At 30.0% G+C, this 12,722-nt stretch overlaps 1 protein-coding gene across 1 annotated transcript; it reads left to right on the top strand.

Moving 5' to 3' along the window:
• The first annotated feature begins 6,162 nt into the window (after positions 1 to 6,162).
• On the top strand, positions 6,163 to 9,290 carry LOC120069933 (purine permease 21-like). The gene is made up of 3 exons (XM_039021772.1): positions 6,163 to 6,315; positions 7,059 to 7,679; positions 8,490 to 9,290. Exons 1-3 carry the CDS (start codon positions 6,279 to 6,281, stop codon positions 9,029 to 9,031), a joined length of 1,200 nt encoding a protein of 399 aa, XP_038877700.1. The 5' UTR covers positions 6,163 to 6,278; the 3' UTR covers positions 9,032 to 9,290.
• The last annotated feature ends 3,432 nt before the right edge of the window (positions 9,291 to 12,722 follow it).

Genomic DNA, 12,722 nt, shown 5'->3' with positions numbered 1-12,722 from the left:
TTTTTTTTTTTTTTTTTATTATTATAATTAAACCAAGCAGCAGCCAGTGGAGTTATCACACAGACTGAGGGCCTATTGTGAATGACAATAGAGAAAGATTAGAAAAGAAATCCAATTTGACCAGCAATGTTTTCCAGCTATTTGGGGATCAATCTATGGTCCGATCGAGCTGAAATTGTGACAGTGTATTCTGGACACGAGGGTCTTCAATCTGGATGGTGAAGATTTAGTTTGGAGCTACCCACAGTTAGATATAGTGGATAATTATTTGTCAACATCAAGTGAGACCCTTCTAATTATTTCTTCTTTATTGTTGTCGTTTGTTACTAAGATTATTAATCTTGAAATATTTATTGTGTATGTCTCTCTAGTTGTGACAAGGGATAACTTATTTGTACCCATAATTGATTAGTGTGGAGATTTTGACTTCGATCCATAGTTTTTTACTCCTCATATCGAGGGAATTTTTTTCACGTAAAAATTTCTTATGTCATTACTTGATTATTTTTATTGTTGCTAATTGATTAATATTCTATTAAATTCATATAAGAGTGGAATAATTAATTCGAAAGATATAATATTTATCTCAACAAATATTGCCTCTTTCTAGGTTTATCATACAACCGTTTTAGCAGTTGCCTGTTGAACAAATAACGAAATTGGCAATACTTTTCTTTCATAATACCTTAATTATGTAAAGATATATATCAACTACAAAATACGTTGATTCGGTTACGTGTGCAAACATAAAAAAGGTCTTCTATGACTTGAGAGATGGGCCCCTAGAGCCTAGTAATAAAGTCTAATATGTAATTATTCATGCATCATGCTACTCTATGCATTTTGTTTTTTGTACTCTATAGTTGAGTACACTAATTAATGATTATAGATCAGTTTCAAGGTTAATTATTATTGTGTTTATTTTGATTCTATGCATGTGTCTTTTTGTTCTTTTCTAAGAAACAAGTGGTGGTTTGCCTAATCCTAAATATCATTGTTTGTCTCTTTAGTTCTTGGTGAATTATTTAGCTTCCAATCTCTCATCTATAATCTTTTTAGGTCATTATAATCCATACTTGTCACATGGTATGACAATATTAATGCAATAATATTATTGTTGATTCTCATCTTTATACTTATATAAATTATATATTAAAATTGACGTTGATTATATTTATAGAGATCAAATATTTTGGCTACGATTCGTATTAATTGTCATTTTTATTAATAGAACATATTGTTGAATGGTCTAACCAAACCATATGCCCTCTTTATGATTTTGAATACTTATTTACATCTTAGATTGAGGTGATGTTACAACTTAATTGTAGATGGTACCTCGCATTTAATATTTTCCAAACTATTCCACATTTTTTATTTATGAGTTCCCATGTTAATTATGGTAATTTATTATATTAATCTCTTTCCTATTTATTAGGATGAATTATTAAGTCAAACTTATATCTACATTAGTGTATATTCTTAGATTTCTCATTAGTTATTTTTACAATTTTTTTTTTCACATCGTTGTATTATTTTTTCAAACTTCAATACTTTCAAGTCAAAATGAGATATAGTCCTTGTTCTATTAATCGCGAAATCAAAGGTTCGATTATCCCACTTTATATATTGTAGAAAAAATATACTTCAATACTTTTTAAAATTAAATGAACAACTTTCAAAACAACACAAAAATATCAATAAAATTATCCATAATCACGTTTAAGAGTTTCTTATTAGCATTATTATCACCATGGCAAGCAATGTCTATATCAATGTTGTTCCAGTTACATAGTACTATAATATTTCTCATAAATGCTCATCCTATTTGGTCCTATATCAAATTCGGAATACACTTTTTCAGTACTTAAACAATATTTACAAAAGTATGATTTAAAAAAAATATCATTATTTTAATATTTATTCACAAAAATAAGTTTGAAAAGAAAGAAATGACAAAATTAGGGTAGTCTCTTATCTTTTTAGTCCCTTATCTTTACTTCAACACCATCACTACTTTATTTTTGTCAAAAGTTTGGCCTTTAACCTTATTTCTAAAATTTGTTTCTTTAACCACTTTATTTTTAGAAAAAATTTCCCAATCATATTAATTCTGTCATTATTTTAAAAAACTACATTATTCTTGAACTTATTCTTAAAAGGTATTCATATTCTTTCGTTAAAACTTATAATATTTGTCTTGATCTTTAATAAATATTTCAAAACTAACCTCAAAATATAAATTTATTTGAAAGATTTTATGAAAATTGCGAACTGAAATAAGTGTTCAATGATTTAGTATGGTATGAAAGTGCTCTAGTCTTAATGTTGTATCTTGAGTCACTACCACACCATTTCATATCTAAATTTTAGTCCAACATTCTAATTGATTTGTATTTTGAAATTACTTTTGAAATCCTAATTAGTTTTCTCTTAAAGAAACGAACAATGGTCATGAGTTTTCGTTTTCTTTTTCTTTTTAATTTAACTTACATTTTTTTGTTTTATTTCCCTTTCTCGCTCTCTCTTTCATTTCCTTTAAAAAAAATTGCATTGGACGTAAAATTGATGGCTACTTTTTTTGAGAAAATACGTATCCAGCAATTTTTTTACAAGAAATTTTAATAGAAACAATGAAAAAGATTAGGAATATAATTTGATGCTAATTTTCTATTACGTAGGTGTGAAAGTAATTTTTTTAATTTAAAATATACATCTGGCTGTTATCCACTCCTATAAAATGCTAAACAAGTCGGATTATCTTTTTTTTTTTTTTTTTTCTTTACTAGATTCAAAGATATCAATAAGTTAAACTAATTAAGCAGTTCGATTGAGATTATATAAGCTAGCTAATAAAGAGATTTTAACATCTAATCTCTAAGTTTAGGTTGACGGATCTTCTCCATTGAAAGATCCCCTATATGGATAATACACATTTCGTTCAATGAACCTAATTCTCATTGTTTTGTTCCAAAGCAAACTACTGGGCGATTCGTCCTATTCAGATACTCACGACCAAGAAATATTGGATTCTCTTTCGGGTAGGCCCTGAAAGGAGAAGGAAGACTGGAATGCCAATAGGCCTCTATTATTGAATTCACCCGATCCGATAGTACCCCATTTTTGAAACGTCCAATGCCAAAGTCACTGAATGGGTAAGTCGCCAATCCCTAAAAGGGACTATGTAATGTACTTTATCTGCTGGGTTACGAGTGGGCATTTTACGAGAGGTTTCTATTGTATCAATCTACCCTTGTTTAATTCCTGTTGAAGCATATACTCGGGGGTAGGTGCAGGGCCTGTCTCTTATACACATCTAGATGTGTATAAGAGACAGGGGTTACGAGTGGGCATTTTACTAGAGGTTTCTATTGTATCAATCTACCCTTGTTTAATTCCTGTTGAAGCATATACTCGGGGGTAGGTGCAGGGCGGATGATTTCAAAGTGGACTCCTATTCCTGTCTCTTATACACATCTAGATGTGTATAAGAGACAGGTGTAGTACTATTTGTAGTAGCGGTCCTTATATATCGTATTAACAATCGAAAGATGGTCGAAAGAAAAAATCTCTATTTGACAGGGTTTCTTCCTATACCTATGAATTTCATTAGACCCATAAATGATATATTGAAAGAATTTTTTTGCTCTTTCAATATCAATAGGTTGATTGTTTCGCTCCTATATCTTTTAAAAAGAAAAAAGATCTCTGAAAACTATTTCCTAGATCCGAAATAAAGTATTTGGATTCTCCTAATAACTAAAACTTGTTCATATGAACATGTGAAAGTAAAGTAGCATCTTTAATTAGCTATGTTATTACATCAATGGGTCACTTTATCATAGACGAGAAAATCAAGGCAAAGAGCTATAGAATTGAATATAGACAAAATGATTTAAGGCCAAATTCGTCTAATTTTAATTAAATAATATTTTAATTACGACAAATCACTCTGTCCTTTTCCCTTCTCTTATTCCAACGTTTGCTGACAGCTAATTTATTATCCCTACTCTAAATTTTCTTTTATAGAAAAAAAATATGCTTAATTTCCAATGCTTACGCAATAAAAATTGTCTTCACTATAATTGCAATTTTAATCATTAAATTCCTAATACTTTGAAAAATATTTGGAAGAGAAGACAATGGAAAGAAAATAAGAAGGTAGACCAAAAATATTAAGTTTTTAGATTATTTATCGTTAAAATATTATTTTGGTTAATCCATTTTAAAATTTATTGAATTTTAGTTAATGTTTAATTTTAGTGTCTATATTTTAAAGAAACCTTTTGAACTTAGTTCCTACTTTTGTTTATTGTTGATCTTTTTAAAAACCTTTTATTATTTATTTGTATTTTCACTTCAAATTTTGAAAATATATTTACGTATATTTTATTTTCTTATATTAATTGTTATTTAGTAAATTTTTATAAAAAATAAAATTTAAGGGACTACATTTAAAGTTTATTAAAAATATATAGGCTCAAATTGCCTCAAATTATATTGATTAATTTTTTTTTTTAATTTTGAACTAATCTCCTAACTTAAAATGTTATCATTTATTTAATAAAAATTACTTCAAAAACTTTGTAAACTTAATTTTTAAAATTTGTGATTAAAAAGAAAAGGTATATTTTAAAAACTTAAAAGACCAACCTATATATTCCTTAAAATTCTAAAACTAAAAAGGTAATTGTTTTTTAATTAATTTGATACGTTGTGAATTGGGTGATAGACAACTTTTATTAATTGATTTCCCAACATCAACATAGCTTAACAGTTATTTTGTGAAAAAGGTAAAATTTAACCTTATAGTTATATAATTTCATTCAATTGGACCATTTATTTAAGTGATAAATTTAATATAATTTACTAGCTCACTCTTCCGGTTTATTTTTTTAATAGTAATGCTCTTTTATTTTGGTACAATAAATGTGAGAGATAAATATTAGAACTTGATTTTTCTAAAAGAAATATTTGTCGATTTTACTCAAACTATACCATTTTTCTCTTTTGGGATAGAATCGTTAGAAAACCTATACATATGTGTTTTAATCTTAATAAATATCTAAAAATCAGTTCATTTGTAATAATTTAGACGTTTAATTGAAACAATTATATGTTTCAGATGATATTTTTTAACAAAATTTGAAGAAAGATGTGTAATTAATATACTTTTAAAAATTCAAAGTTTAAATCTGTAAATTAAAATTTTTAATATTTTATTTACAAAGAACTATGCTTTAATTAAAAATAAAAAATGTTAATATGAATCTAACTCAGTGTTATAAAACTTATATGAATGTTTCACTCCCATAGATTTTGAACAAAAAAAAGACACAAATAGGTCCATCTCTCTTCATTTTGTTTCAATTATTACCATTTTTTTCATATAGGACAACAATTAAAATAATATATATATAGTCCGAATATAGTTTCTATTTCGTCCTTTTAGATTTTAGAATATTGTATATTTCTTTCTATAAATTTTGAGTTTAATTTTGAGTTGACCTCTAAAACTAAATATGTTATATTTTAACTTGAGATTTTGAATTTAGTTTTTATTTGGTTTCTCTATTTTTATATTTATTTTATACTTGTACCTTAATTAGCTAATGCCACTTTTAATGGTTGGTGCTAACTTTCAATTAGATCATTTAAAATAACAATGATGAGAAATTTTGAATTAATTTTAATAATGACAAAAAAAATTAATTAACTATAATTAGTTTTATAATTCAACTTATATAAATGGGTCGTTTGAAAAGTTTGAATGTAATCAGGATTATTGAGAATCTAAACGGTATTGAAATGAGTGAAAAATCGAAAACGAAATAAAAATGGGATCGTAAAGCATGAAAATAGTGAGTATTTGATATGATAAATCAAATCCAAAATACTCCATCTAAATATAGACTTTGAATTAAATTATATTACAAGCTCATTCTATTACGGGTCTCCAAATAGTTCCAAAGTATTCTATAAACATTAGGTAGATATTCAAGAACAACCGAAGTGAAAATTCGAGATTAAAAGTATGAATTTTCGTTAACAATAATCGTCAAATTCAAAATTATAATTCATAGATAATATCGACCAAAAAATGACATCGCATTCTACTTTTGATTTCCTTACTAAAATATCATCACCACTCAAATACTTTAATGTGTGTCCCATTATCCCCTTCCCTATTTAAGTCCTTCCATATCTTATCTTTCTCTCTATGCTCTTCTTTTTTTTTTCTCTCTCTCTCTCTCATAAATTTCTTTCACTTTTAGAGTATGGGAGATCATGGAGAACTGCAGCTGCAATTTGGGGGTAATTCTTTTTCTTTTTTCTTTTTTTATGCTTCAATTTAATTATATATTTATAAATAATTTCATAAACGATGTAACACAGTAGCTCATGAACTAGCCATCCATGCTCAATGGTTCGCCCACAAAAATCTTATTGAACGAATATTCTTCATGGGTTCACCAACGTACTCACAGCTGATTCTTCAAACTTCATTCCTATCTTATGTCTATTTTTTTTTTTTTTTTTAATTTTTTATACTAAAAAATATATCATGAGAAAACACAATTTTTTGTTTCCAACTTCCAGCTGAATTTTATATTTCAATTTTTCACTTTCGATACCTCTCTCAATAAACAAAACAAAATTAAAAAATTATGGGGTAAATTATACGGAAATTAGGCTATGCCCTATATTATAATAAAATTTGGGGTGTTAAAGTTTGAGGATGTTCATAATTTACAACTATATAGAAGATTAATTGCTATTAAATTTTGAAAGATTTCGTTAAAATCATTTACAACATTCATTTGCTATATATGTCATTTTACAAAGAATAATGTCATGTTTTTCTTTCGATTTAACTCACCAAAAAAAGAAAAAATCAAAAGGAATTATTTTAAATATAAATTGAAAATTAAATGATATAATGAAACTTCTCAAAATCTAGAGAGATAAGAGTAGTACAATAACTTAACCTATTTTAATTATTATAGATATGCGAATTCTTTTATCCTGACATATTTTAATGTTGTTTGATGAGACAGAAGATGAAGAAGAAAGCATGAAAATGAGCACTAGAAAGCAAACAAGCTCCATGAACCTAATCCAACAACAGAAACCAAGAAGAAGCCCAAAAACCAAAGAAACTTACAGAAGATGGCTAAGAATTGGTGTTTACACTTTGTTGCTCCTTGCAGGCCAATCAGTGGGAATTATGCTTGGGAGGCTCTACTTTGACAAGGGTGGCAATAGCAAATGGTTGGCAACTCTAGTTTCATTAATAGGATTTCCCATTCTTCTCCCACTCTACATGATAAAATCACTCAACACCTCACCTTCTAATATCACCCTCCAATCAAATCCACCCACACCTACAAAACTTGCCTTTGTCTATGTATCACTTGGCCTTCTTATTGCCCTTGGTTGCTTTCTTTACTCTGTTGGCCTCATGTACCTTCCTGTCTCAACTTACTCCCTTATTTGTGCTTCACAATTGGCCTTCAATGCCTTGTTTTCTTACTTCCTCAACTCCCTTCTTTTCACCCCTTTCATTGTCAACTCTCTTGTTCTTCTTACTATCTCATCCACTCTCCTCGTCTTTCATACTGAACCCGTCTCCGAAGGCTCTGACCACCACCCGGTTTCTAGAGCTAAGTTTATTACAGGTAAACTCATACTTAAAAAACATTTCTGGTCCTCAATTTTCATAAAAATTACAATTTCGTCCCTGATTTTAGTTGACAACGATTTTAGTCCATGTAATTTATAATTTGTAATGATTTGGCCCATAGTGTGAAAAGTATCATTAAAATTTAACAAAATTTCTTACATATGTGATACGTATATCCATAACTTGATTAGGAATCATTTTCTTTTTATAAACTATAAAGATTAAGTCATTATACAATAAACGTTGATACTTAATTTTGAAGAATTTTTCATGATTGGGACTAAATTGTTACGAATTACAAAATATAAGGACTGAATTGATACAAATTTGAAAGTCAAAGGACTAGATTAGTAGCAACTAAAATTCAATGACTAAATTGTTACTTTTATAAAAGTATAGGGACCAAAAGTGTTTTGTACACCTTGTAGTTAAAAAAATAGATATTTTTAAATATAGGAAAATGAATCAAAATAGTTATAAATATAACAAAAATTCATCATCTATATGCGATAAACCGCGATAAGTTACTATCTATATCTATTTGTGTCATGATAAATATAGTAGTCTATCGTCGTAAATAGACTGTGATATTTTGCTATTATTTATAAGTATTTTCAGTAGTTTTATTATTTAAAATAATTTTCCTAAAAAAAAGCGTTTGAATTCAACAACATACAATTCAAGGAGCTATATTCCAATTTATGAATATGTCTTGAACTTTATGAAATGATAATATAAATGGTATTAATAGTGATGAAAATATCAAGATGTCAACGAAAATTTTAACGTCTGTGGTTAATTACAGGATTCATTTGCACGGTGGCGGCCTCGGCTGGGTACGGGTTGATGTTATCATTGACCCAACTAGCCTTCAAGAAAGTGATAAAAAAGGAGAGTTTCAAGGCAATAATGGACATGATAATTTACCAGTCATTAGTTGCAAGTTCAGCCATATTTATAGGGTTATTTGCAAGTGGGGAATGGAGAAGTTTGAAAAGAGAAATGGATGAATTCCAATTGGGTAAAGTTGCATACTTAATGACTTTGCTTTGGACTGCCATAAGTTGGCAACTTTTCACCATTGGCTGTGTGGGTCTTATTTTTGACGTTTCTTCTCTCTTTTCCAATGCCATTAGTGTCTTGGGTTTGCCTATTGTGCCTGTTTTTGCGGTCATTTTCTTTCATGACAAAATGGATGGACTCAAAATTGTGGCTATGATTTTGGCTGTTTGGGGTTTCGTTTCTTATGGCTATCAAAATTATCTTGATGATTTCAAGGACTCATTTAAGGTTGAAAATCGAGACTCAAACGAGGTTTCGACGGAGAGTATTCATGTTCAACCATGATATATATAAATCACAATGGTAGATTACTCCTCCTTTTATGTCCTGATTGAATAGGAAGGGACGACCAGATTAGTGCCAACTTGAACTAGATCAACTAGTTAAGACATATCTTCTCGACTAAGATGGTCTGAGGCTCGAACTTTTCACTTGAACTAAAAAAAATTGTATTGTATCTATTTACACTTCGATAATAATCATTTTGTATATTCTACTATGTCATTTCAAAATAGAAAGGGAAATTATTCTCCTTCATTTTTTAGCTTTTTTGCTTTTTTCCTTTTTCTTTTCTTTGTAAAATTAGAAATGATTCTTTGATTTATGATTTGATTGTTTGGTAATGAATTTCTATGGTGTAGAGGATGGTTTAACTTTTGATCATCATATATTCATGCTTGTTGTAAATAAATTCATAATTTGTGTTTCTTTCTTTGTCATTTTACTAATTATATGTGTTCCATGTGAAGAAATTGATCTCAACGACTACAATCTTTCTTAAAAAAAAAATTTTCTCAATCACACTACACTCCATTTGTATATATATATATACATAGTCGTATACTTTTTATACTTTTTAAATTTCCACGAAAAAACATAAAGGAAAATCTGTAAATAGGAAAGTCACTCATCTTCTTGTAGCTTTGGTTAATCGAAATACTCATTTCCGTGGATGTAGGCATTTTCACGCCGAACCACATACATCACTATGTTCAACTTCTTCTTCTCATTCTTCTTCGTGAATTGCATGCCTAATAATCTCTAATTTCACCTGCAAAATCTTGCCATAAACGAAAGAGGGTTAGAGAGAATTGAGAGAACTTTCTAAATTCGTTTAGAGAGAAATCATCTTTTGCCAAAATCATTTCTCATCAGAAGATTACATCTAACACAACAAAGAAAAGATAGTGTTTATCACCATGTGTTCTTCATTCAGCTCGCTAACATGGTTTCTCCTCAGCCTTTTTTTCACCGTCAAAACCGACTCTCATCTTCACATTGATCAGTCTTCTTGAATCAATTTTGGGCTTGAAATCAAAATAAAAGCCCAAAAAAGTGATATCAAAGCAGAAAGACTATCAAGATTTCAGTTCTTGGAGAATCAAGATTCAAAGAAGTCATGCAAGTAGCAAGGTTTGAAGTGAAAAATTCTATGAAAAGTATGATTTTGGCTTGTGGAAGGCAAAATTAGAGCCATCCTTGGCTAACAGAAGGCTCATAAGATCCTTCTTGATCCATCTACTATACCAAATACGGGCACAACTCAAGAGAAGGAAGATTGAGAGCTGGCAGCTTATGGTACTTTAGTTCTAAATCCAAGTGACAACATTTGAGGCAAGTCTTGATCAAGAGATAGCTTACAAGATTTGGACTAAGCTGGATTTGTATGCAACTAAGGCTTTTCCAAAAAAGATGTATCTAAGGGAGAGTTTCTTTACTTTCAAAATGGACTCATCAAGATCTCTTTCTGATAACCTTAATGAATTTAAGAAAAATTGGTGATGAAAATGAGGCCTAAGTGCTTCTAAACTCCCTACCGGACTCATATAGAGAAATTGAGAATGCCTTGAAATATGGAAGGGATACTATAACCACTGATGCAATCATCACAACCTTAAGAACTAGAGAACTAGAATTACGATAATGAAGAAGGACAACCTAGTGGTGAAAGGTTGTTTGAGCCAAATCACTCAAAAGGAGGAAAACAGCAACATACAGATGAGAACAAGCCTAAATAGAAAATTAAGTGCAAATACTATAAAAAGAAAGGTCAATCTAATCAAGGATTATTTAATTCTTAAAAGAAAAAAATCAAGAAAAAGAGAAAGAAACTAAAGGCAAATAACCTGAAGCTTCAGTTTGTAGAAAGGTCCTATATCTACTCTGATACACTAGCTTCAATTCAACACAAGACAAGGCTAATCATATAAACCCCATTGGGAAACATGATTAGGTTTGGACTCTAGATACACCTATCACATGATCCCTATGAGACTTTAGTTCAACATCTATAAGGAAATTGATGGATAAATGGTCTACATGGGCAATAACCAAGCCTGTAAAATTGAAGGGATTGGATTGGTGTCATTAAAATTCAAAGATGAGACTGTGAAATCCTCAGAAATGTGAGCATGTGCCACTTCTCTCAAGAGAAATTTGATCTTCTTGGGAATGCTAAATGCAGTGGGGTGTACAGAGGAAATGGAGGAACTCTTGAAATTTCTAAGGTAGTTCTAGTTGGAGAAAAGGTCAATGCCTATTTGTGGTCAGAGGAGTTGAAATGATCATAGGGGCCTATGTAGTGACCACTAATGAATTGACAGAGGATGACATTTAGCATAAAAAGGTGTCTCATATCAATGCTAAGTGTTTGAAATTTTGTCCAAACAGGGTATTCTACTAAGGGAATTATAGACCAGCTCACCTTTTGTGAACATTGTGTATTCGAGAAAGCTACCTGACACAACTTTACTAAGGTTCAACATTCAACAAAAGCCATATTTCACTACATTCACTCAGACCTTTGGGGCCAGCTCCAACACCAAGTCTAAGTGGCCAAGGTATTTACTTTCCTTGACTGATGACTTCCCAAGAAAGATGGGTTTTCTTTCTTAAATTTAAAGATCAAGTCTTTTTTTATAAATTTAAAGAATTAAAACTCATGATTGAGAAGCAAACGTTAAAAAAATTTAAATGCCTAAGGACAAACAATGGCCTGAAATTTGTAGTGAGGAATTCAACAAGTTTTGTAAAGAGACAGGAATCACAAGGCATAGGACAGTTAGATTTACACCTCAACGAAATGGGGTGGAAGAGAAGCTAAACAAAACCATCATGGAAAGGGTATTGATTTGTGATCCAATCAATAAATCGAATCCCTCTCGGGCCAATGAGAGGGTGAGGTCTCTTGTTCAAGACCCAGAATCAGAACTTAAAGGGAACAATCTCTCTACTAACCTAATCGGGTAGGAGTAAATTCCATCTTGCAAAACTATGTCCCCAGCTATTCATCCGGTCTTATCCCCAAAATGGGAAGCTGATTGAGCAGTGTGGTTGGACTACTCTCACCGTTTGCAGATCAAAGGATAATCCCGAACAAACAGGAGTTCATAGTTAGCTCAAGATTAAGGTCAAGTTACCTAGATCATTGCTTTGAAATAGTCAGTCTTAAACAGTAAACAACGTTATAAAGTAAGAATGACTGATTCCGTGATCCGATCTTGTACAAAATTTCATTTGACAGGACGCCCCACTCCTCATGTCATAACATGTACGAATTAGGATCACTTCGTTCGTAGTACTTTACAACTCTTTGTAACAACTACAGAGTAAGCCGCATCCGATAGTGTTACCAGAATAAGACACCCAATCTTATTCATATACTATAGATCATTTTTTTACTATTTACTCGAACTTGATCCACTTTTATGTCTCCACATAAGTTCAAGTACTCATATAATAGTCAAGAGACTTTTAGGTTTTATTGTATTTCTAATAAGCAATATATTCAATAACAAATTTATAATTTTTAGAATAAGTTCTATTGTTTACAAACCACGAGTTTTAGGACATAAAACCCAATAATTGAGCACCCATGACAAATAATTATTAGCATTAATGTCAATGGCTGTAAATTCTAATTTTGTTAGGTTTATCATGGCAATACTATCACAAAAATATTGTATTTATAGAAAAA

The sequence above is a fragment of the Benincasa hispida genome, unplaced genomic scaffold (assembly GCF_009727055.1).
Source record: "Benincasa hispida cultivar B227 unplaced genomic scaffold, ASM972705v1 Contig688, whole genome shotgun sequence".
Lineage (NCBI taxonomy): Eukaryota > Viridiplantae > Streptophyta > Magnoliopsida > Cucurbitales > Cucurbitaceae > Benincasa > Benincasa hispida.
The sequence above is the reverse complement of the archived record's forward strand: the minus strand, read 5'-3'. Positions and strand labels throughout refer to the sequence as shown.

Coding starts and splice junctions, on each gene's coding strand:
- LOC120069933 (XM_039021772.1), top strand. CDS start 6,279: ATGGGAGATCATGGAGAACTGCAGCTGCAATTTGGGG. Junction 6,316..7,058: donor ACTGCAGCTGCAATTTGGGG/GTAATTCTTTTT, acceptor TTGATGAGACAG/AAGATGAAGAAGAAAGCATG. Junction 7,680..8,489: donor TAGAGCTAAGTTTATTACAG/GTAAACTCATAC, acceptor GGTTAATTACAG/GATTCATTTGCACGGTGGCG.